The 26,723-nt window shown below is 42.3% G+C and overlaps 1 protein-coding gene across 1 annotated transcript; it reads right to left on the bottom strand.

Annotated features, from left to right (window-relative positions):
• Positions 1-925: 925 nt before the first annotated feature.
• On the bottom strand, positions 926-25,919 carry OGA (O-GlcNAcase). The gene is made up of 16 exons (XM_075108151.1): positions 25,360-25,919; positions 21,622-21,673; positions 21,193-21,290; positions 19,844-19,974; positions 19,023-19,194; positions 17,898-17,996; positions 17,464-17,748; positions 16,730-16,888; positions 14,300-14,910; positions 13,726-13,900; positions 10,060-10,145; positions 9,087-9,191; positions 7,379-7,464; positions 6,215-6,407; positions 3,975-4,134; positions 926-3,197 (listed from the first exon to the last, which is right to left on the bottom strand). Exons 1-16 carry the CDS (start codon positions 25,544-25,546, stop codon positions 3,061-3,063), a joined length of 2,736 nt encoding a protein of 911 aa, XP_074964252.1. The 5' UTR covers positions 25,547-25,919; the 3' UTR covers positions 926-3,060.
• Positions 25,920-26,723: the final 804 nt, after the last annotated feature.

The raw sequence follows: 26,723 nt of genomic DNA, 5'->3' as shown, positions 1-26,723 counted from the left end.
GGCATTTGCTCTGCTCCAGCTGGAGTCAGTTCAAGAAAAACATGACTGAAGAGGTTTGAAAAGCCAATCCCGGTCCCAGAAAAAGGCAAGCGCTTGCTTGGCAATCGTTACACAGGCGCAGCCATTTGCTTCTACGGTAGCTGCTCCCCGCAGCCACCTGGCTGGTGGCAGCACCTGACCTACATGACCCATCCTCAGCCACCACCCCCGAGCAAGGAAGGCAAGAAAGCCCATTTCTGCCTTTAAAGAAGTTCCTGGGGCAACACCAGAGTCCAAACCTTTCTCCCCGGTGGAGACGCATTTGACATTGGCAAGTCATACTGCCATTTCCACCATAACTTCGTGAAAGAGGTTTCAGGAAAACCAAGACGACTATATGCAACACATTATGATTTTGTGAAGAAAAACGATAGTTTTAACATAGCATACATTTACTGGGTTAGGAGAAAACTGCGTGACCCTCAAGTTACTTCGCCTCCTACCTTGTTTCTGCCAGCAGGCTCTTCTCAGTTTCAGCAACCTCTAAACCCAGCAGCCAGTGAGGAAAAAAACCAAAAGAGTAAGCAAGGGTGAACGAGCACTGCCGCAACACAGCTCGCACGGGCTTTGCCAGACACTGGAGACCACCTTTGAAAGAACTGGGTTTTACAAAACCAGTAAAGTTCACCCAGTGCTACTCACACAGAAAGGCCAATAAGAAAGGTCACTGCCACCCCACAAATCATTGGGGCGAGGACTTCTGAAGGGTCACTGAATGCCTGCCTGTGAAAAACATCAGCACAAGCGCCCACCATGCAACATGCTGCCACCACCAAACCCAAAGTCCCTCTGCCAGCTGATCCCAAGGGCACCCGACACGTATGCCGTGATATAACATACACTGTGAAACACTCCTGGTTCTGGAACCTCGTACACAAAATACACATTTCTTATTTACATTCACTTCTCAATTTTTATTCTATTTCTCGCATGGTCTTCAAATACAGTTTTACAGGTCTTTTTTTCTGCTACAGATACTGTTGATCTAAAAACAGATTAATGAAAGTGGCATTCCAACCTTAATGAAAATTCATAACCATGAAAGATATGTCAACATATCACTTTACAATCCTAGAATGATGGTATTGGCCTGACATTCCATAGGCTTATACAAGTAACTTCTATAATAATAACAAAGTCATAGGAAGAGAAAATGTGGCAACTCCTTAAATACCAAGAAATAAGGCCACAAGCATCCTATGCCATAATGTTACGCATCCAGATAAAATAAGTTGACTCTGGTATCCATGAAGAAACAACTCTCCCACCTGACAAACCAAGGCATCAGCTACTCAACATGCACTCAAAGCTGTATAAAAACTAGTGGCATTCAGCTCTGACTTACATGAAATCCCATAGCACAACCCCGTACCTCTCTCAAAACGAAATGAACTCGTTTCAACTTAAATACTTTGCTATCGCATTAAGAAAATTGTTCACATTCTGCAAAGGAAAAAAAGAAACCCATCCTGCACGTGACTGCACCAGGAGGCCAAACACAGCATCTCCTCATGGGTTGCAGGCAACGCTACTGCAGTCTTAGTGCCATTCATTACAGGTTGCCAACTTCTCCTATGTGGCTGGAGGCTTTTAAAAGGAACAGAACTTCTCTTGTGCCTCACCAAAAAAAAACCAGGAAAATTTAAAAGGAACATAAAGACAGCTGGTGGCAGCAGGTGAAAGAAGCAAGGTACTGCAAGGTACCATTGGCCAATTGCGTATCTGGGGCACTGGGACTTCTGTGAAATACCAATTTCATAAATGATGCGACTACCTCACTATCAGATCCCATACCATGCCGATTCCATCCCATAGCCAAACATGTCAGTCCTGGGTAAAAACATTAAACTCTTGGAACATTTAAAAGTAGGTAACCATTTAAATAATGTGTAAAAATGTGCTTATTGTGGCATTTCTTATAGAAAAGTTATTTGATACAAATGTGCAGGACTTGAAGACCCTGATTTAATCAAACTAGTACGAACAGGCTTTGAAAGATGGTGACTGTTCCAGGGACAAATCTCAGCTGTGGGCCAGCTCTCTCCCTCTCACCGTCTTTCATCCACAATCCTGTGTGAATGTTACCAAAATTAACGGGTTCAGCAGACCACCCTGTGAATTGCTGTTTCAGTCCCAGGAGAATGATGATAACCTCGAGCAGTGACAAACTGCCATCTGACGGAAGGATCATTTGGGATCCCCTTACCCAAGATGGTCAGTTTCTAGCCCTGGATACGAGGCACAATAAGAAAGGTCAGTGCCGAGGACAGATTCGTTCTCCATTGTGGTTTTAGGTTATTCAAAAGTGCCATCTTGGACCTAGACCATTTCACTTTTCAAAAGAAAAAGTTACAAAAACCAGTAAACAAAAAGTTAGTCAGCATACGGCTAAGTTTATATACACTCAAATTTACAAGTTTGTCATTAAGTGACTTCTGCCACAGACCACTGCACATTTGTCCCTAACAAAGCACAAAGCTTGAACCAATGGTCATTAGAAGTGACAATGGGTCATTGCTTTATCAACAAGCATAAAGATAGTCAAAAATAGAACTGTAGCTGCTTATCTTTAAATTTGCTGATTGACACAAGCAATCCCTCCCATTTCTGCAACTTCCAGTTTTGCATCCTGTTCTATGACAGAGAAAAACCTGCATCTTTACAGACACTTCTGCCAGAGACTGCTTTTCTGTTGACACATGAATGCAGAGAACTGTCATCAACCACAGCACCGATTGAGAGGGATTCCTCTGAGAAGCTATAGCCCATGCAAGATTCCTTGGCACTTCACACAGGACCAGGAGAGGACAAGGTTTCTCTTTGTTAAAACAGTGTTTTCAGCAGCATTATCCTCTTCCAACAAGTTACAGTCTGAATGTGTGATGGGTGATTTTCGCATAGCCCCTTCTACCAAGCTGGCTTATTGCTGGCTTTGTGCAGCTAGACCATAGGAAGATCCCCACCACTACCTGCCCAGCTGTTAAGGGACTACAGTACTGGAACAGTTCGCTGTCAAGCGCTTCACAGACTTCTTCCAAGGATAACAACATCCTTTGGAAATCCTTCCATTTTAGCAATTTCAAAACAACCCAGCTTGCTGTAGAATTCCAGGATTCTTTTATCATCTGGTCTCACTTCACAAAAAGCCCCACGGGAGCCTGAAAAAAGGAAGCAACAAACAAAACACTGTAGGAGAAAAGTTACTGTAAAAAGCACAGACATGAAGTATTCCTAGAGCTCCCACCTATTTCAACATTTAAACCCCACGAAGTCACTGATCCAATTCCGCAAGGAACATAGTGTCCAAAAGAGACCAGATTTACAGCAACAGAGCTGACCATCCCCTAATGGAACTGCACATTGCAGATGTCTCGTCAGTCTGAACAAACCCTCTGCACACCTTTTATTCCACATAAAAGCATCCTGAAACTCTCATGTTGGCTCAGGAAATGGCACTAGGAGAGGGCACCAAATCACACAAAGGAACTGCGAACCTCAGACGTGCAGTAAGGCAGACAACCAGGTACTTCCCCATACTGGTTTTGGTCATTACCCACCAGTGCACGCTGCCACACTTAAGCAGCAGCTTCATTACCAACACCAGCAGGGGAAATATAAATGTTTGTGCGTTGTTCAAGATGTAAAAATGTGTGCTCTCATTGCCAAATTGCTCCCTCAGTTCTTCCTATTTTCTAATTTGCAATATAATGGCTAAAGCGAAAAGCAACCTTTTACCAAAGACAGCAGCAGAAGCTAGTTGTCTGAAAGCTTTTATATTTATTTACCTAAATCTAGACTGCCAACTATGGCAGGAATAAAATATCTCAGGCTGACATGCAAATACAGTATGTTAATATAAGCATCCTGACTTTGTCTTGCATCCTTGAACTAACACACAGTTAGAAAGCAAAGAATTTTGAGTGCCAGAAGCTTACCATTAGCCTTCAGAGAAGAAAGCAGACAGGCCATCATACTTTTGGCCACACTTGGATCTGTCACTTTTTTGTGGATATCAATCTTTATCAATGATGGGAAGTTGGCAAGGAACGATTCTGGCAATACTTCTTGCTCTTCATGGAAGCTTAGCATTATTTTCTGAAAAGACGATGGGAAACAGACATTTAATCATTAACCAGCTTTTAATTTTCTTTCATCTTTATTAAGGGAGGCTCCTTTGCTCACAGAGAATACCTCCAAATTGGCATGCTTTTCAACTACACCTCTGATGGCCACTTTGTTCCTTACCTGCTAAGTTGCTCTCTGTCCTCCAGATAAAAAGGCAGGCTACAGAAGCTTCACGTGGCTTCTCAGTGACCCTCACTTTAAGCCATAAACCATAAGCCAACCAATAACCAAGAGTTTGTGCACAGATATTACTTTTCATTTTACATGTGCGATTTCAGCTCTAAGACTCCTAACCTTCCACCTGTACGCTTTGGTTCACAACAGCCTAGAAACATCTCTCATGTCCACACAATTATCTTAGACTACTTGCTCCACCAAAGGCAAAAATAAGCCTTGTTCATCACTAAAGGAGGTTGTCGATCACTAAAAACTATCACATGCACTCCTGGGAACATCCCTCAATCCCATAGTCTCAAGAAACAGACTTTTTCTGAAATATTGTACCAGCAGCAGAAATCCTGGGGTAATGTACCAACAGCAAAAAATATTCCTAAACATCTCAATAGAAAAGCTGGTTTATCAGCACAAAATAGCTCCTGCTTTCTCTCCAAAGTTTAAAGCCAAACTTCTGGAAATCAAGGCCCCTTCTCCCTTACTGTACCTACCACAGCTCTGCCATATTTAGTTTCTGCTATCTTTACATGTTTAGCATTGCTTCAAAAATCTGAATTTGCATATAAAGTTGAAAGCACAGCACTGTGCAAATGTAGATGAATCAAGTCATAAAACCTACAGACTGCAGAATCAGCCCCACTTCAACAGTACTAGTGGAGCCATTAATGTAGCTTCTAGTCACACCTACCCCAGAACGCTGGGGCGGGGGGTATGTTTTGGGTTTTGTTTGTTTGGGGCTTTTTGTTTGTTTTGTGGGGAAGTTAGGGTTTTGGTGGTGGGTTTTGGTGGTTTTTGGGGTTTTTTTTTGGTGGTTTTAGGGGTTGGGGTTTTGTTTGTTGTTTTTCCTCCGTTCTTAAATGAACTTCACTTTCCCTCCATAAAACACGCCTATAAGTAGTGGCCATTTTCACAATACGGTGACAAACATTTCATTCAATTTACAGGAAGGTTTGCTTTGTTCATGTGAAGGCCTGTGCTCCCAGCGCCATGACCTCCTCTAAGATTCTGTCTAAGTCCTAGCCAAATAAAGCAAGGGTACACTGCCATATACGCCATTTTTGCCTTGCCCTTAACAGCTGGGGCTCCCCTCAGGATGCCCACCAGTGTGATACCAGCCTTTGTATTCAGACAACTTGTTGAAGAATATTTTCTGGAAAACATTCTTTCACTCTTAAGGGGGGAAGAAAAAGGCTCAGAAGTGGTGTTTCTAGGCCTGTCTCTACTACAGTTTTGTCCACCTCTCCTTCCACATGCAGGTGTGGATCAGCACCTCTTAGTACTAAATACATTTCTTCCCTTGACAAGAATGCATCAGCTATAATTCTTCACTATTTCTGACAGTTCAGTGACATAGTTTCTCTAATTTCTTCCAAAAACAATTCAAGATATTCTTAGCATTTGCTAAAAGCGAGGTATCATTTTGCACCATTTACAGCTGTCACACTCCACAAATAGCTCACAGATTTTAACATCAAAACCAAGCGCTCTTTAATTTGTTTTCCATACTTAAACCAATGTGACCATCAGAGGCTAGACTTACCTGCAGCATGCGGAAACTAATATCTCATTTTGCAGGAGAACAGAGCAGAAGCAATCTTTTCAGAATGTAATTTCCTCTAGATTAAGATGGCTTACACGCACTTTAGTAGTAATCAATGCAGTAAACCTCACGGGTCTGTTACAACACACAGCTGTATCTGACTGGCAGCGAGTAATCTCACTGTCACCTTCTAAGATATCAGATACCATGCTCAAAGACTTCAGAAAGGTAGGAAAATTGTATTACATGGAAGCTCAAAATGCAAAGGAAAAACAAAGACCTGCTTTGGAAAGGAAGAGTTCAGCATACAGTTCTGATCTCATGGGTTATACCAACCTCTGCCTCAGACAGCTCCTTGTCACTATTTGGTTTAGTATATTTTTCTTGCATGAAAGGGATCCAAGACATTTTGCATTTTTTAATGAAAGGAGTCACATCAACCGTTCCCAAAGCATAGCCACATATGCCATCCTCATCTTCTAAGACAAAGCAGTAATCCAGGCTGAGGGTGAGCAGACCACCTACTAACCTGCAGAAAGAAGTGTACAAATTCAGTCAGAAGGAGGTCACTCTGAACAAGTATGCTCTTCAGGTACTCTGAAGGAGACTCTAGGGTCAACCAAAGAAGCAGAGTCCTCCAGTCACAGAATTAGTTCCTACAAAGCATTAATTGACTGATCAGCTGTCAAAGCTCAGCTATGAGCAACAGCTGCACCTCAGGATCCCACAATTTAATTTTATACACACTGCTCTTCTGACTCACCAGAGACACAAACATCCTTCACTTTTTTGCCCTCAGTTTCTCTGCTGCCATTACCTCCTTGTTCTTTCATCTTGTTTTTTTTGGGTATTTTTTGATACCAGTTACACATCCTGTCTTAACTGCCTTCCTGACACTCACAGAGCAGCCTCTTTACAAGTTCTGTATTAATTAAACACTCAAGACATGAAAAAAAAAACCAAAGTAGCTCAATTTACAGCTCGGATTTAATGCTTTCCTTGTTTAACTTCATCTCACTTGCAATTGCTAATTATTTTTAAAAAGTTGGTACAGGTAATCTACCACATGTATTTCAGAAAAAAAATCAAGGCAGTTGCCCCTGAGATTGGTCCTCAAAAAAATTTCAGTTATCTGAAGAACTACACTGAGTTGGAAAAAATACCAGAGGTTAACTACAGACTATGGACACACTCATGATATACTTTCACAAAATCTGAAGTAATAGGATACTATGACACACAGCTTTCATAATACAGAGGTTTCAACCAAGTCTTTTTTCTAACAGCTCACAACAGCAACCGGAGCATAAACTGAGACATAACTGTCTATGGTATCTTTAAGAAACAAAAACTCCAATTTCCTGAGGCCAGCAGAGGGCAGATTTTTTATTTTTTTTTTTTAAATCAAATGCTCTTTGCATTCTTCCCACACACACTTTTAAAACTTCAGATTAAACACAGTGTCAGGACTTCATCAGGTCATTCATTCCTAATACATACTTGTCTCCAATTAAATCCGGTAAACTATGGAAGGGTTGATCAGCTCCATCAGCATACATTTCTCTACAGATCTTATATACAGATGCCTAAGAGGAGAGAAGAGATGATTTCAAGTCATCAGTCACATTCAAAAGCTAACAACTTTGTTTTAGAGAGATTTCATTAACAGCTCCACTGTAAATTAGTAGGCAGGCATTCAAGTTAAACAGAACAAAAGCACCCATCTATGAGAAAGGATCTATAACATTCCCCCACCCCCCAAAAAAAACCCCAAATCAACCAGAACCTCTTAAAGCTGCCCACCAAAAATACAGCTGTTTAGTTGAATGGCTGGGAAGGAAAGGCTTGAGGTCAGTCTCCCGCACGTTGTAACAGCCTAAAATTAACCCTGAGGGCTAGTTACCAAACACTCAGTGAAGATCAATACCCTTGCTACAAGGTGCCTTTTCAAAACCTCCGATGTTCAAGTGCAACAATTTAACCACTATGGACAGACACACCCTGACTTTCTGCATATTACAAGGCTTTCAGATTAATCGCTTTAAAGAGTAAACTCGTAACAGTCACACTTTAAATAAGAAACTCTACACTTTTCAACAAAAAGGCTTTGCATTTGACACGTCCGTCCTCCTTTCCTAAAAAGGAAGCTCCTCCTCAGAAGAAATATTCTTTATGACTTCATGTTTAGCTGCACCACCAAGTGTTTAGGTGGCTTAGAAACATTAAGTCCATTGCCTACAATGGAACAAACCAGCTTAGGTACAGTCCCGCACTCAGGTAACCAAAAGGCTGCTTTACTGCCCTGAGAACAGCACAGGACAGAGCCTAAAACTAGCAGGTAAAGAACATGCTGTCTGTCTTCAGTTTCAGGATTCATTTGAGCTGCTGCAAAGTCAACCTAAACACTTATGCTTCAAAGGAAGCATGTTTCATCTCAATGTGGCTACAAATGCAAAGTTCAAGCTACCTTGATCCTTACACTGTTTAAACTGCATCCATTAAGAGTGTTAACTGTTGGTTGATAGCTTAGCGAGAATAATACTTGAACTAATGTAACACAAATGAAGCTACACTAGAGACCCGTTCAGTGGAAAAAAAAAAAAAGATGGGAAAGAGCTCTCAACAATAACAATGAATACAAAATTCCTGGTTTCAAAGTATCAAATGCTCCAAAGCAGATTTGACAACAATTCTTTCAAAATCAGACCAAAAAGTTTACAACTGTAACTAAAACGATAAGAATGGCTGAAGCATCATCACATTTTGCAGCTACATTTTGAGGCACAATATCAGCGTTCCGCCTACATAGCTGCAGTTACCACAATAATTACTGAGTGAACAGGTATACACACCCACCCCTAAGGTTAATCCACTACATGTGTCACCACTGCAACAATTCCTCTACCAGCCGCAAACAACTTTAACTTGCCTTTCAGAAATCGGGAAGGCACTCAGACTTTAAAAAGGTGGTGGGGCGGGAGACTGGGAATAGAGATGTGGGCGTACACATACTGCTGCACAGCATGCTGTTGAGCCACAGGCAAAGTCACTGAACCTCAGTTTTGCTGTGAGCTTTGCATTTGTGCCTTGTGCAAGGCACTGGGACATCTGTTTCAGTAGGGGCTGATGGGACTCAGCAGTAACCAGTGTTGCCACAAAGGGAGACGCATCACTAACAGCAGCAGCGACAAGTGTCAAAAGCAGTTACCTCATCTTTAGGGAAGTAGGGTCGTATGGTGTACACTTTTGAAGTGGGTGTTAATGGAGGTGGTTGAAAAAAGAGGTCATTTGCCCCATCGATAGGCAGCAAACGCTGTGAAAACAAAATACTTAATATGACTGTATGAACAACAAAACTCATCACTCTTGGGTGTGCACTGCAGACTCCCAAACTAACATTTGCTACTTGCAGGCACCCCAGAAGAAGGTGGGGTCGGTATGCTTTACAAATGCAAAGACCTTATTTCAATAGGAAAATACCCCATTGGTGTTTTTAAATATGCAATTGAAACAGCACATTAGGAGTCTGTTAATCTTATCTGCTTTAACATACTTTTTACCAATCATATCTACACTGTCTCTGTATAAGAACATAGAATGTCAGGAGGAAAGGTTTGGTCTGAAGAGGGTTAACTGGCCAGAGGAGACGCTTTATCCCAAAAGCAATGCGCTGATTCAATTTGCTGCGCGCAGAGCACCTGTGAGGGGGGAAAAGTATAGCGCCTGAAAAATCCATGAACAAATCTGAACATGGTATAAACAGCGATTTAAGAACATTTGCCAATTGAAACCTTTGCACCAAAGCGCATTACAGCTTTATTTAGAGAGGAACCAAAATTTGGACAACTATCCCTTTTGCTCATGGAATTCCCATCGGCAGACAAGCATGCGCGCATTGTGCAATTGCGGGCGCAGATAAAAATGCTGTGCGACCTGCAAAAAAACAATGTGAAATGTACAACTAAAGCCGCTGCGCTTCGCATGCGCGTGGGACAGGCAGCATCTCCTTGAGAAATTACTGTAGAAAGGGGAGGAAAATTATTTTAAACCAAGCTGTAAGGCTAATGGGCTTTGGACCAGAAAGCCTTCGGCAGACCAATCCTTCCAGACCTCTGATGTGCAACAAAAGGTTTCTCATAAAACAAAGAAAATGTCATTCAGTTGTGAAGTCATATTGATACCTGGAACTCTCCTGCTAGACCACCTCTAAAGGCCCAGGGTTCTTGGTCTCCACTTAAGAACTGTGCTGAAGATTGACTACGACACCCTGTTGAGATCAGATCCAAGCGGAGAATGTTACGAGAAGGGGGATTTCCTGGGTGTCTAACATGTCCAAAAAGCTAAACACACACTTGTGGAAAAAGCTCTCTAACTGAACTAGAATCCAGGGCTTGGGGGGAGGCTGTAATAATGTACGATTTACAAAGATTTTGTGCTTGCACACCACTTGCGGTATTCCAAATTTTTGATTACCTACAACAGACTACTCTAAGAACAGGTGAGGCGATTCAGCTAACACACCTCATTCCAGACCAGAAGGCACAAGAATGGCACCATGCACAATTACATAAGCTTCCCAGATATTTCGTACTTTTTTTGTATATTTGTAGCAGAAACATCTATTTCACCTATGAAAAGATGACATCTTGGAAGCCACCTGGCTCAACAGCTATTATTGTGAATTTTAGATCAAACAAATGCCATTATCACAGCCCCTTGAAAAAAATGGACCTTTCTGAAGTCACATTTTAGTAATGATTGTTTCTAATCTTGTCAGAAAACTAGGACTGGCAATATATGCAAACAGTCTGGAATGGTTCAGGCAGCCAGGACAGTTGTGTGAAAGAGTATCTTGCAAGGGACTACACAGATTTACATAATCCAGGCTGCACCTCCGCAATGCTGCTGGCACATTAAAAAGCTAAGTAGCATTAACCAGAACTAACTCACAATTTAACTAGTACACCCTGCTGGCCATAGATAATACTAGCTTTGCTTTTTAGCATCGTGATTTTTCTTCCTCCTCAAGCGCATCAGATGCGCCAGGGTCCCTGCTGATCAACCAGCCACAGCAGGCCCACTGAGGTGCTCAGCTTTAGTTTACGCCTGCTTTAGAAAAGAAAATTCCATTAGCTGTTTGACTTTTAATACTGTTCTGCCAGCAAGGCACCACAGCCTTCAACAACTAACAGAAATGACAACTCTGGAGTTAAAAAACCAAATACAACAAAAAAACCCCTACCAAAACCAAAACCCACAAATAACCTAGTTTTCTGACAAGACGAGCAGCGCGAATACTCTTTTCCTTTTGTGGACAGCAATCTACCTCCTGTTCAAGTAACAGTCTCAGATCAGTACAGACAAGTATGTTGTGCTAGTCAGAGAGTCCCAAAGTGTGCCAAGTTTGACATTTACGAGAGTTTAGGAATATACGTTAAATACAAACTACCCTAAATATGGTAAATTTCAGAAGTGATCCAAGCATCAGAATTTGAATTTGGTTTACTCCCACATTTTAGAATTCTCATGTAAAAAAGATACCCTTCACAAGGAGATTCAGTCAATAACTTGGAAGACAGTATCTGTCTGTCCTTTGAGACTACAACTTAACTAGCACTTCCAATTACTACAGTAAAGAGCTGTGTGAATGAAGAGCTGTATAAATGAAAAACATAGTTAATGCCTTAGTCGCTGCGCAAATGTGACTTCAGTTCATGCCTACTGTACATCTAATCTATCTGAGCTGCCTCACAGACAAAACCTTTCCATTTTAATTAATTAATGACGACGCGCTGTGAACATCTGGCGCTGTCCATCCAATAGCAGTAGAAACTTGTGCTGAGGATTCTCCCATCTGTACACAATGGGGAAGAAGACAATAGAAGTCATTAGTAATCCATAGTACTGTACAGCCACACTAATTTAAGGGACTGAATGCTAGCTGGACTTGGGAGGAGAGGTGAAGAAAGTGAGTGTTCAGTGGACCATTAAGCACACCATTGTGAAAACTAATTTGTTTGGATTTGTAACCTACTCTGCTTTATATAATGATGTATTTTATCAATGACCTTTGCTTTGTATGTATTTACATTAGTGATAAAATGCAAGCTGAAGACAGAAGCATAAGAATATTAAACTGTACATGTGAAAAACTCTTGAAATTAATTTTTCAACTAATACCGGTTTGAATACTAGAACAGAACAGTGCCAAGGTTAACAGAGCTAGTATTTACAGAGTTGGCTTCTAAGGTGAACTATTCCAAACATCTGATGCATCTAAAGACTTGAACCCAACTTTACAGGGACACTGAAAACTGAACACAATTTCAGGTGAAATCAGTAGATAGTTTGATAATTCTGAAATGCAGTCTTAAGTTGGGCCCTCAACATTTAGAGATCACAAGAATCACTGTTCTCATTATAGAGCTTGGAGTTTTAAACGGATTAAGTTATCAAAAAGAGAGCATTCTTCCTAGCTAAAGGTCAACGTACAGCAAAAATAGTAAATTTGGGAGGGCTGTGTTACACTGGTCTTAAAAATGCACTAACTAAAGCTTTTAAACAGCATTAGGCAGAGATGTTAACATACTACAATGCTGCTGAGTTTTCTTCCAAAGATAGTTTGCTTCTCTGTACTTTGAAGAAGGCAGTCTTAAAAGCTCTTCTTCTTTATCAACCATACATATAGGGACCAGATATTTAATAAGCACAAAACACAGGAAGTTGTTGAGCGTGGACTGACTTGGTGACTTAACAGATCTTCTCTGTCCCTGCTTAAACCTGCCAGTGTTTAAAAATACCATTTAAAGACAATCCAAACACTAGGATTAGAACAAGGTTGTGTAATGGTTAACCACTGTGAAGTTTGTGACAGCTACAAAAAGTGTGACATGAGACCATCAGCTTTGCTGCCTGCTGTGTATGTCAAGCAAGACCACAGCATATTCCTGACAGTTGGATTGAAACCTGAAAGTGAAATGAGGTCACTAGAATTACCCAGGCCATGCTGGTGCTATCTGCCAACTTAGGATCCCCCAAAAATCCTTCGGGGGGGGGGGAGGGGGGGAAAGGCAAAACAAAACAAAAAAAAACCAACCCACAAACACCCCAAAAAAACAAAACCAAGAAGCCACACATTAAAGAAAGGAGAAAAAAACAAAACAAAAAACAAAAACACTCTTTTAAGATCAGTTTAAGTCTCAGACTAAATCTGTCCAGAGAGATCTAAAATTTCCACCCAGTACAAAAAAATAAAAACTAAAAAAAAAAATATCAGCAATTTGGAAAGTGTTTAAAGGAAATTATTTTGCACCAGAATAGCCTTATGCTAAAGCTCGCATGCGCACAGGGCTGGGAGGATCGGCTTCCTCTTGGCCAGGCCCATTGAAAGGTTGCTTCTGCAATTGTTCTGTTGAAGACAGCAATAATGTTATCAAGACAGAGCAAGCAGCAGATGGCTGATGTGGTCACATTTCATAGTGTCATTCCCAATCATACGCCAGGGTATCCAAGGAGTTACATGGCACAGTCCAGTGTGCATTCAGTCAAGAGTAAGGTAAAGTCAACACTTACGTGTCAGGTGAGATTCAAGTTTCATTAGCCCAAGAAGAAAATCAAGGTCTCCAATCTTAAGCATCCAGCAGACTTCACTTATAATACCAAAGCAAATTCACAGCAAGCATTGCTTCAAATAGCAAGAAAGCAAAACATTTAAAACAGGGTCAAACTAGACCCTGTGTCCAAGAAAACACATTTGCCTAATACTTTCGTTTTCCCCGTGGGCTAATTAAACAAAACAGAACAAAAAAAGCACTATCTGGGATTATAATGGCTCCCAATGCACCTACCTAACCACTGCACAAAAGATTTCACCATTGACATAATACTCTTGATATCCCAGACGTAGGAGTACATGTCATAAAGGATTGTCCTGTTGGCACAATTGGAGAGGCGAGTGAACATCCCCATCACCAAGCTGCACATCTCTTCAAACTTGGCTGCTCGGTTACGCCATTCTTCTATCTATGAACAGAGGCAAAAGATCCACAAGATCAAACACAGCCTTCTAGGGACAAGAGGTACTCTAAATATGGAGGGACACTATACAATTCATTACTTCATTTTGCCAATGCGGACTACCACAGCACACATCACTCATGGGTATTCTATACTGCTGTTAGAAGTGAGGCCAGCATGGAGACCACTGATCAAATGCAGACGCCAGACAGCCATCATAGCTACCTGGCATACAGCGCACAGAACAGTAGATTGCACTGGAGGAATTAAAATTACTGTGACCTGTGGTTAGTTAGGCACTACCTTTCAGGTTCTAGGAAGTGGAATACCAGTCTCTATTACAGACAACAGATAACATTGCTCAGGATTTTGATTTAGAAGGAGAGAAACAAGATTCACACTCACTTTTTCAGCATCCTTTCCTTTGCAGTTAACACTGACAACACTGCTATTCGCTCTGAGCCACTGGAATTCTCTCAGCATCTGTGCACCTTTGGGCCCATGTTCATAAGGAAGGTAAAATAAGTCAGCGAGAAGCTGTAAGTCCTCTAAAGTCACTGGTTCTACTGTGTAGAGAGGCTTTTCATTCGGCCCAGGCACAAACTGGTCTTTGTTAATTTGCTCATCAGTCTGCATAGGGGCAATGTCACTGCCAGAGTCTTCCTGCATAGACATCTCTGGGGACTTTGATTCAGCTATGCTCTCCTTATCCGTATCCATTGGCTTCAACTCCTCCGCCATCTTGGCTTCGGCAATATCTGTCAGTATCTGATTAGCATTCTTGTCTGCGTCATCTTGTTTTTCCACCACCATGTCCATTGGTTCCTCATCAGATTGCTTCTTCTCTTCCTCCTTTATCAAGGCCGGTGACTCGCTGCTCAACGCCGCCCCCTGACTCATGATGGGCTCTTGGTAAACGGTGGTAACCACAGTTGCTGCATTTAAAGAGGACGGTGCCACCAGAGGCCCCACATCCCCTACAGTGGTTTTAGCACCACTGTGGGCCACTTGCCTACCTGAGAATAAGAAGCAGCAAGTTTAGAGTTTTCAATATCTGCCAACTAACGCTCAAATCAGCAACTTCTGCAAATCATAGATGATTCTGTTGCCACAGCATCCAACCAGCGCAGCTTCCTTTTGGTACTTTGTCTGTTCACTTCTCTCATGGTAATTCTAACTACTAATTTTTTTGCAAGTTTCCCCTCCACGTAAGTGGTAAGCAAAGATAGGATGGGGAAAAAGGAAAATGAGTTCACATTTATGTGCTGGCAGCAGCATTTTTGACTATGCCATCAGAACAAAAAGCTCTCAAAATTATTTTTTCTCCCTCTGCATCAACTGACTTGTTAAAGTTTTACTTGGATATACAGCACGCTTCAAAATAGAAGGACTGACGCACAAATATTTCAATTACAAAATGTCTTTAACCTAGGGAAAATGGAGATATTCCAAACCCAACTGGACATGGTCTTGGGCAACCTGCTTTAAGCTCACCCTGCTTGAGAAAGGTGGTTAGACTAAGAGATCTCAAGAGGTCCCTTCCAACCTCAACGATTTGGTGAAAATGGTAGATGACACCTTAATTACTACTCACCCAATGTTTTTGCTGGACCTGAGTTTGAGAAAGAACCAAAACCCTACAGCAGTTCAAAAGGGTAACTCCTCCCAGCCCTCCTCTGGTCCAAAAGACGTTCTTCCATTCCACCACCAGTTATCAGAGAAGGGCGCTCTGACCACCTCAACCCCACACTTGAGAAAAACAGTTTTCACCTTGGATCCCAACATCCCATTGCTACAAGAAAGGTGTGCAATGCTGGAAAGAACCCAGCTGGTTTCCGTACACAGAAATTCAGAAAAATAAAGCCATCTTAAAACTACTGGAAGAACCTAATTGTCCTGGTTTCAGCTGGGATAGAGTTAAATTTCTTCATAGTAGCTAGTATGAGACTATGGTTTGGATTTTTGCTGGAAACAGTGGTGATAATGTGGAGATGTTTTAGTTGTTGCTAAGTAGCAGTTACACTGGTCAAGGACTTTTTCAGCTCCCCGTGCTCTGCCGGGTGCACAAGGAGCTGGGAGGGGGCACAGCCGGGACAGCTGACCCAAACTGACCAACGGGATATTCCACACCATATGACGTCATGCTCAGTATATAAAGCTGGGGAAGAAGAAGGAAGGGGGGACGCTTGGAGTGATGGCGTTTGTCTTCCCAAGCAACCGTTACGCGTGATGGAGCCCTGCTTTCCCAGAGATGGCTGAACACCCGCCTGCCCATGGGAAGGAGTGAATGAAGTCCTTGTTTGCTTTGCTTGTGTGCGTGGCTTTTGCTTTACCTGTTAAACTGTCTTTATCTCAAACCATGAGTTTCCTCACTTTTATTCTTCTGATTTCCTCCCCCGTCCCACCGGGGGAGTGAGCGAACGGCTGCGTGGTGCTTGGTTGCTGACTGGGGCTAAACCACGACACTAATGTCTACAATAATATGATACCCACTTCAAAAAAAGAGACTGTTCTTCCTATTCTCTCAGGTCCCATGCAAGTCTAGTAACAGCCCAGCAAGATTCAGACCCCTTCCAGTCTTGTAACATAAGCACCAAAGGACCATGCGTCAAGGTTATTTCTGGTGATCAGTCAGGGCACTACAGGCACATTGTAGAATGCCAAGCATTCTTCTTTCTTTGTTAAGGTTTCCCCAATTAGTAAGGCAGAACACACTTCCAACTGAAAAGTATACAAATTGTCAGGATCTGTAAAATAGTTTTAAACTAAATGCAAGCACTGAATATTTAACCCCATTTTTCTACCAACCCCAGAAAAATATCAAATCAGACTCACTGCTGTATTGCTGAGGTACCCCAAATTCCTGCAACCATTCTGTTAAGGCCAGCTTCAGGGCCATTTGTGGGCTGTAGAGAACATCTGTTTCAATATCTTCATCGCTCCCCTCATTTTCCAATTTAATCTGGATAGAAACTGTACTGTCTTCAGTATCAGCTACAGAGACAAGTTTTGAAAAGTCATCATGCAAGTTTCATTTAAAATAATAAAAAAAAGTCCTCTTAGACAAGGCATTCAAGAACTCTCCAATAGCCTTATTTCACAAAGAAGGACAAAGCATTACATCCTAATTAGACAGAATGGAAAACTATGGTCACCATCAATGTCAACACAGAAACAGTGCGCAGAAACTAATATTCCAGTATTCAGAGTTTCTCTTTCGATCAGAACTGCTTCTATTCCAATGATATCAAAGCCATGGACACTTATGTCAAATTTGGCCATTAAAATTGCTTGCCAATGGTGCCTTTTATACAACTACAGAAACCACTCACAACTAAGAAATTCTCTGATAAGCATGTGCTACAGATACTTCCCAGGAAATCAATAAAACAATCTAGATGCTTGTTATCTTTCAGGTAACTGCTATTTACTTATGGGAAAGAAAACACTAGGTGATCTTAAAAAATTGGTAAGGAAAGGCTAGAATTAAACAAATAAAATAACATAAAAATATCAGTCGGACTGATGTGGTTAAGCATAGATCCCAGCAAACAGTTACACATACTTACTCATCACCACATCTTTTCTGACGCCGTTCATGTTAGACTTGTACCAGGTTGCAAGCGTGTGAATAGCAACATAATTGGCTTCAAATTCACAGTTTGGATTGGTCAGAACTCCCTTTAGTCGAGGGATGAGCTCAGTTGACCGACCTTTATAAGGCCCAAGAAAAAGCCTCTTTTGATCATAATCATTAGCATGAATGTTATCCCAGATAACTGGTGCTCTCCTGATGATCTTAGAAACTTCTTCAATGGACTCTACTGGAATGTCTTTAGATACAACTTTCGGACCTAAGAGGGGAATAAGATAATCAGAAGGCTTTGCATATACTTGAAGATTCAACCCCCAAGTAGTTGGACAGTTTCTTTTACTAAATACTTATGAGAAATAATTTTTAACACCAACAGTGAATTTAAAAAACAAACCAAACAATTTTTACCTGTCCATAACACTTCAATGCCAGGGAGCAGCTTTTCTCCTACTGTCCGTAAATACGGTGACTGGGCAACATTTGGATAACAAAAAGTTCCACAGTACTCTGTAGAGGAAAAGAGAATGTCACTGTTAGTAGAACAATGCACACGTGTGGCAACATTCCCAACTGTCCCACAAACACATAGAGACAATACCACCATTTGAGAAGAGAAACATCTATAAAATTAATCAAGAAAGCAAGAAAGGCCCCAAACCCAAAAGTATAAATAAAAAGGACATTATGAATGTTACTTAGCATAAAGATCAGAAAGGTAAGGTAAAGAATTTATTTAAAATTGCTCAAATGTAAAAATTAGGAAAAACCTAACGAAGTCCATAAGTAGAAGGGCAGGTTACAGCAGACAATACACAAGACAACTAGAACCCCTAAGACTGATTAAGTACAAATACCTAAAAATATTAACACCAGAACATACATCTCTAATGTTGAAGAGGAGGTCTGGAACAGAACCAAACTACTGCAGTGTCAGGGGATAAACAAATTAACAATGACGGTAATACTGTTACTGAACTGAATTTTCCTTGCAACAATCCACACCACCGAACACTGTGATTCTCTCTCCCCTGCAATATTCTTATAGGTATTAGAAGAAGCTTGGAATTTAAAAAAAGCCATTATTGGACCCAAGTGCAAGTCACCTTATTATTTAATAAATAAATAAAGCAACTCAGTGACTAGTAAAAGCAGGTAATCTTATTAAAAAGAGGTACCGATGACAGAAGAATTCTAAGAAACTAACAGCTATCCAGATCAAGAAGCACAAAGATCTTGGTACAAGGTTAAAGGAAGACTTCTATTTGACTACATTTCAGTTCGAACTTCTTGAACCATTCAATCAAGCTGACTTCTTTGCTTGGCATTAAGCCTTTCAGAGATTTGGCAAAACCTCTGCATATATTTGAATTACTTGAACCTTTCTTTACAAGTCAATTTCTTCGAACAACCCCAAAATACTCCTAAAAGCAGTGAATAAATAATAAACCAGCTTTTCAACTAGTAACATATTAGGTAAGATAATACGTAAGATAACTCATTTAAGGCTGAACTGAACAATTAATCTCATTTTACCTGTAGGACAGAAAAGGAATGTGTCTGGTTCTCCTAGATATTGATAAATTTCATTTGTGATTGAGACCTGAGCATGAGCAAAGGAACTGAAAACTTCTTTGTCTGCTGCACACATGTTGTGATCAATATCATCAAACAGCAGTGCAAAAGATCTGCAGCCAAACTGGGAAACCTAAATACATGAGACAAGAGCAAAGGGTTTAATTTTTAAACTATTTTAATTTCTTTTTTAAAATCAAACTGTAGAATTTTTAAAAGGGAAAGCTACAGGAATGGGGGATAGAAGGTAGGGGAAGCTAGGCAGACAATGAATGCCTCTCTGACCCACTGGTCAGCTTTTCTCAAAGACTAGACCTCTGAAGACCTGCAATATATTCCAGTTTTAACAGTCCAAAGCTGATCTCACTGGACAAACAGCTGGGAAAAGGCTAACTCTGTAACAGCTTTTGGACAAAAGAGAAGTCAAATATGAGAACAAAGAAGATGTGTATGTCAGGTTGGCCTCCAAAGGTGTTTATTGTGGATAAGAGTTCTTGCTTTAGAAATGCATCTTGGCTTCAAGGCCCTAAAATACTCTGAAGGCAAGCTCCCAAGAAGAGCCTTCAGAATCCAATACAAGTTGAGAGCTCTTTTTTTAATCTAGAGGATGACGGGCCACTTCTGCAATGCAACCTGAACACGTCAATTGGAATTGCTCAGAGGCATCCAAACTAACATTAGTGCTGAAAGCATTAAAGAAGCAAGTGAAAATCTGCAGGAGTGAGCTGGGTACTGAAGTTTTCAAATTAAGTAGTGCTGCAACTGTTTTGTGTCACACTTACCTGGTCCAGCTTGCGTTTCAATGTGGATACCTCTTTTGGATTGGAGAAAGTGATGTCAAGTCCAGGTGAGATTGCATAGATGAACTCTATTTCATGTTCTCGTGCAGCTGATATTAGAGTCATTAGCTGCTCTGGAATTCAAATTCAAATATTTCAAAAAGGATTCGATGATATAAAAAAAATCGCAGACATTATAAAATGCAGATGCCTCTGCTACCATGATTTAAAAAAATAATAGTTTGCTGGAATTCCTTAAATCTAACATAGCAAAGAGCACCAAATTATTTGGAAGAATTCTCAGAAATTATGCCAAGAGGAATATAGCAGCTGTCCTTGTATTTTTACTTTCCATGTTAAAATTTTTAAAAGACTTAAAAAACTCTCTTTATCTCAGTGATGTGTGACAAATGTGGATAGAGTCTGTTTCCACAGTATGTACGCCAACAGTACTAGAATTATTACTCATTTTTCCACTTCTGTCAACACATACGAAGAGACAATTCAATGCAGTAACGTCATCCTGCATGATACTGATTCACACACTAGTCATATAACTGAAGCTCAGGGCACGTGAAAAAGGGCTTTTTTAACGTAACTGTGCAGAAGTAGTTGCTTTAAGAAACAAACTTCAAATTTATTCTTCCATACAATGAATAAAGAAAACCATTCTTAGAATATGTAATAATCTTTGTTGTTATTGGCAATTATCTTGCAGTATCCTTTAGATTATATTTCTGCTGTGATTCAAAGTGGCCTCCAAAAAGGGTTATTTAATTTCAAGCAAGTATCATTTTTGCCCTCACCCAAGGAAAATGATAATCCCCACAGGCTAATAAAGCACTGCAGATCCCATAAATGCCAGAGGTGGCTAAAAAGCCTCACACCAGCCTACATAGGTCTTATGTCCTGACTAAACAGTCAGGAGATACTTTTCTGACTGGTACTCTTTTCATTGAAACAAGCACTTAATGAATCACAAAAAAGGGCATACTATTCACTCATCAATCTTTTTTCTTTTCTTAAGCAAGTAATTTCCACTTCAAAATACGGCCCAGATGTTCAAGAGCCAGAGGAATAATTCTGAGCAACCTTTCCACGGAAAAAGGTCAATCTTCTAAGACAGCCTTAAAAGCAGTTTTAGAAATCATCTGTAGAGTTATAGTTAAAAGAAGTAAATCCACGCTTGTACCAAAGCTCCACTAAATACATCTGCAGGGTATTAAGAACAGGTCGCTGCTCACCTTTGGAAATGGCTACTGTGATTAAACACACACAAGCACATGTAGTAACGACCGATACATTCGAAAGTCTATTTATAGAAAACACAGAGAGGAAATAAAGGCAATTACCCGCTTCCTCCACAGAGTACATTTCTCGCCAGAACATCCTGTGCTTGTAGTCATCCTTCGGAGCGTAAAGGTATGTATTTAGTCCCCACTTCTGAAGTCTATAAACATAGGAAAAGCGCCTTCACTGGAAGAATAGTCTACAAATGCAGGAATTTTATGTTTTGCTTGATCTAATTCTTTTACTTGATCTATTTTTTTTTCCTTCACTGAACATTGTGTTATACTATTAAGTCACAATAACTTTACACACAGCTGATACTGGACAAATTCTGTTTAGGCAAGATGGAAAGGTGAATATGAGCCCCCAAGAATATGGATGTTAGGCAAAAAGCTGCTCTAGGTTAGAACCGTAATTCTTTTCAGGCTTAGGTGGAAGATTATGATTATATTGCAATGGAATGTGCTGCAGTAAGAGAAAGCATGACTTGCCTTCTAAAAAGTTCCTTCCTCTGCTCCATAACCCAAGGTCTTCCATAAAATCCTATGGGAAATAAGATTAAAGTTATCCAGTTTGACGTTAAATTATGCCTGCTCCATGAAACATTATATTACCCCCCACCGTTTTCTTCCCCTTCTGCTACATTCATCCAAAAGCTTCCCAAACCAGAAAGTAAAAAAAAAAGTCTAGTTAGATGGCATTAGGAACATGTAATAACCTCGACTGATCTAAATTTAAAATGCAATTATAATTTATTTCAGTTCTTATGATCTCAGGTTTTATCATTTTGGCCACTGAAGCAATTAACTTTCAGAATCCAAACTGTATTCCTGAGCATATGCCCTTGACAAGTCAAGTCAGCATTATTTTAAGAGCAGACTTAACAGTCATAACCTAATTAAACTATCACTCCAGACACCTACAAAATAGATTTGATTGTATGTGAACACTGAGGACACTTGAAAATATTTACCAGCTCAGAAATGTTTAACCAGTGGTACAGATTAGAATGCTAAATACACACACATTATCTAAATATGTATTGAGGTAGATGATGTGTAATTAAAAAAAGAGAAGTGCAAGTGAGTCAACAAAATGCTTCGGATTTCATTCATTCTATTCAGCTTAACAGGTTCCTTGTCAAAATTAACTTGCAAGCTGATATCTTACTTTACAATTCCCACATCTTTACAAGCTAAGACTATGTCTTTGAATAATCATATCAGAGCATCTACACAAGCTATTTCAGAACAGCGTATATTCAAAGTCATGGAATTCCATGGAAATTGTAACTGTTTCTGGTTTAAAATCTAATCCTTACATTCTAGAAACATAATACTTTAAGAAGCACTCTCAATGCACTCTTAGTCAAGTAAATTCACTTAGACCTATGTGCAAATAGTTCAACCACAAGTGGGCACTTCAAAACAAAGCTTCAGCTTGGCAGTCTGTACAGAGACCAGAGCCTAAAATAACACTGAAATTTAATAAGCTCTTATTTTCAAACAGCATGGCCACTCAGTGATGAATGATGCACCTAATATACAAAGCTCACAGAACACCAGTTCAAAAGGTAGACAATATCTTCATTTCCAGAGCTATTCACTGTTAAGTCCCTAAGTATTTGGGCTCACAGAGGTCAAAAACATCCTCCCACAACCTTTCAAAACTGATGCAAATGAAGCATTTTCTGTATATTAACAAGTATTTCGGTTACCTGTTAAAAGATCATTGTTCACTTAAGAAGCTTAAAGCAGGCTCAAGTTTTAAGAATTAGTCTCCCAAAGAGCGATCTTAGCCTAACTGGCACCACGAAGTGGCAAGGCTGAGTAACTACTACTCCTCACAAACTGCAAAGTGACAAACGGAGGACAGTTAAACAGAGGAACAATCAAGACAGCAGTTGCAAGTCATGAAAACCTCCCAGTTTGTGTCATCCAGAACAAATTTCTCATTTTCACTAGCATTACCTAATTCTGACTGGTACTGCCCTGAGGAAGTCCAAGAACACATAAAAAGAATGCAATACTGTGATACCCAATGAATACCACCTATGTCTCACAACACTTTTGCTTTTACTACTGTTTCAGACCTACTAGCCTAAAGCAGAGCAGGGGCCTACCGAAAAAAAATAATCAGATAACAAAACTAATGAAACAGGACTGAAGAGAACACGCTAATTCAAAGCGATACTTTTCCATCTGTCACCATGTTTCTTAGATTACTAATGTCACCAGCTGATGAAAATTCTTGGATCCTTCTGTCCGACCAGAAATCAGCCTGGTTTTATATTACTCCCTCAAGACTGCGTCAGGTTAATACAAAGTCAGCAGATCATGCCAAATACATCATCCCAGTTACCATACTCTCCATCACTAACAGCCTGGATATCCTGGAGGCAGAGCACCAAAGCTTTGCATCCAGTACTCTTAGATTTTATTACTCCCCAAAACAGTGAATTTTATATCTGCCATGAGCACTTCACATTCTCAGGGTGCACACCCAGTATTTGGCCAATTCTATCCCCCACACCTTTTCTACAAAAGGTCCAAACTCCCCATCTCATTGCTTTAATCTCACCATACCTCTATTCTGCATTAAACACTGCACTCTGTTTAAGTATTTATCTACACTTCTGAAGTTAACCTGTTTTGCTCTTACCCCTATAATTCTCGAGTCATCAGAGACAGATGTTTTCGCCCACTACCGTTTACCTCATTCACCACAACAGTTTGCTTTTCTGTTGTTGTTGGGGTTTTTTGGTTTTGTTTGTTTTAAACATTCCCCTATTCCTTTTTTCCCTGTACGCATGCTAATGTTAGACCAGTAACTCCTAACTACTGTTAGACTGCTTCACTGGGCAGAGGCCATTTTCTTGCTTTGTTTTATGCACAGTACAGTCAAGAACACCTGCACCAAAATATATGCAGAGGCAATCAACAATGTAACTAGGACGGCCAGAAAAATTATGATGGTACACGCAGTGGTTCCAATATAAACCTGGATGGTCAAGGTGTATTGGCAGGAACGCGAGAAAACATACTGTTACGATCTGTATTTCTCTTCACTGTTATCTGTCTCCAAATCCTTCAATTTAACATCTATCTTCACAGAATTAAATATATTAACAACATAAAGACATCTTTCTCCATGCTGACTGTATTTAAGCCTGAGTAAGTGCAAAAAAATAAAGGCATTAACTGGGCCAAGTGCACTTCGCACAGTGCCATTTGCAGAAGCCAAATGGTCTTTTCTTTTTAAGAAATGAACAAAAGGCATTCTGCAAGTAATGCAGATACTGACTTTGATAAACTGCCTGTTTCCCTCTCCATTCCATCTGTTAATCATTTTGCTCTCCTACCAGAGATTCATTATAGGTACAGAAATAACACCAGTCCACAGGAATTTAGAACAACTCCAAACCAACTATTATGTTGGGAATATACCATTTTTCTTGCAGGCTTTCAACCATCTACCTTTACTGACCTCTCAGAAATGCAGATTAATTCTGTAGTTACTGAGAAACGCAAAGTTCCTTTATTCTGCAGCTTCTGCAACAATTTAAACCTTTTAATGCTGCAACTACACCAAAAGACAGAAAAGGACTGTTCTACAGCACAATTAAAATGGTAACCTGCAACACTTTAGAGAACAGGGAGTATTTAATATTAATTCCAGAACAGATGTCTGTGGAATCACCTATTCCCTGCCCAAGAAACTGAATCGGAGCCTCTGGCGTGCAGGAAGAGCATGTACAGCTGGGATAATCGCAGAGTAGCTCTTCTCTCTCTCTCTCCCACCTCCCCCTTTAGACACGTACTTGCAAGGGAGCCACGGCACCGCCTCAGCCTCCATTAGGAATCATCGGCCCGCTGGGGGTGCCAGGCCTGCCCTCAGCCCGCCGAACAGCTGCCATCAAAGGGCCCTCCCTGCTAGGGAACGGCTCCCAGCACAAGCGCCAGGGGCGGCAATAGCCGCGCCCGGGAGCCGCCGTTCCCCCCAGCGGAGGGAACCCCAGCCAAGAGGCGCGCACCCCCTGCTCGCAGAGTGGGCTCCTCCGGGCCTCCCGCTGGGCCGGGGAAAGACACGGGGACCAGCCCCCCCTTCCCAGTCTCCCGCGGACACCGACCCCCCTCCCCGTACCCCCAGGCTCCGGGGGATGCCGCCGTGCCCCCGGAATACCGACCCGTCCCTCCGCGCCCCCGCGAACATAGGACACCCCCTTTTACCTTCGACGACGCCGCAGAGGAAGCGTCGGGAGCCCAGCGCTGTCTCCGTCTCGGTGTCGGTTTCCTCCCCGCCCGGGACTGGCCCCGCGGTGGCGCCTGGCGGCTCTAAAGGAGGGCCTGACACTCCGGCCGGGTTGGGGCTGCCCTGGGGCTCCTCCAGCACCGCCTGCCCCTCCTTCTGCACCATCCTGCCGCCCGCCGCCAGGACCCCCGCTCGCTGGGCCGGGCCGAACCGAGCCGAGCCAACCCCGATACCTCCTTCACCCTCTCCACCACCCCTTTGTCTCCGCCGCTCCGGGCTGCCGCCGCTGCTTCTTCCTGTTTACGGGGCCCTGCGCCTGCGCGGGGAACCGGCCCCAACCGGTCCGCACCGCTCTGCCCGCAGCCGCCCCGCTCGGAGAGAGAGACCGCCGGGGGGAAGCTGTTACCTCCGCGGGGAGGAACGTCACGGGCCACCACGGCCTCGCTGCCGGGACGGCGGCACCCGAGCAGGAGCAAGGGACTGAGGAGCGGCAGTTACCTTAGGGAACGGGCGGAGGGGGCGCCGCCTGAGGGCGCATGCGCGGAACGCGGAAGGGCGCGCACTGCGCCTGCTCGGGGGGCCGGCGGGGGGAAGGGGCGAGGCGGCAGCTGCGTAGGGCGCATGCGTAGGAAGCGGGTGCTTGCCCGCTACGCATGCGCAAAGCGCCCCGGGGAAGGGGGAAGGCGGCAGTGGGACAGCACGCAGGTGCGGTGTGGGGGAGAGCGCATGCGCAGTGGGCTTTGTGTAGGGAAGCGGCGCCGGGCGGGGGGGCGTGGACGGGTGGGAAAGTGTTGCCTTCGCCTCTGCGCATGCGCAGAGGCAGCGCGGGCTCCCTTGAGTCGTGACCTACTTCTCGCGGCGCTGCCAGGGCCCCGCAGTCTAAGCAGGGCCCTTCGGGGCCGCGGCGCGGATGGGAGACCTGACTCCAGGGTTCTTGCCGCAGGATGGGGTGCAAGGGGAAAAGCCCCTGCAGCTGCTCCCCCGCTGCCAGCACAACCCGGCTGGTGTTACTCTGGCAGATGTTTCCAAGCCTCGAGGGAGCTACGAGGGTGCTGAAGGTCCTGCTTCGAGGCTGGTATCATCTCCATAAATCAGAAGGAAGGGGCCTGAGGTCAGATGGCGCCTCTCCCGGGAGAAGCTCCAGCTGCATGGGAGTATGTGGGATTGGGAGGAACAGACCCCCAGAGCATGAGTCAGAGACCACAGGGATGAGAAGACAACCTCCCATGAGGCTATGTAGAGAGGCCAGTAAGTAATCCTTCCAGCCCACCCAGCACTGGGGAGGCCATGGCAGGTACCAGCCAACAAGAAACCAGTGAGCGAAAAGCGGCTGGAAACCCCA

This window comes from Phalacrocorax aristotelis, chromosome 12, assembly GCF_949628215.1.
Source record: "Phalacrocorax aristotelis chromosome 12, bGulAri2.1, whole genome shotgun sequence".
Classification (NCBI taxonomy): domain Eukaryota; kingdom Metazoa; phylum Chordata; class Aves; order Suliformes; family Phalacrocoracidae; genus Phalacrocorax; species Phalacrocorax aristotelis.
The sequence above is the reverse complement of the archived record's forward strand: the minus strand, read 5'-3'. Positions and strand labels throughout refer to the sequence as shown.

Coding starts and splice junctions, on each gene's coding strand:
- OGA (XM_075108151.1), bottom strand. CDS start 25,546: ATGGTGCAGAAGGAGGGGCAGGCGGTGCTGGAGGAGCCCCAGGGCAGC. Junction 19,195..19,843: donor TGAAACGCAAGCTGGACCAG/GTAAGTGTGACA, acceptor TCATGTATTTAG/GTTTCCCAGTTTGGCTGCAG. Junction 3,198..3,974: donor TTCTTCTCTGAAGGCTAATG/GTAAGCTTCTGG, acceptor TCCTTTTTTCAG/GCTCCCGTGGGGCTTTTTGT.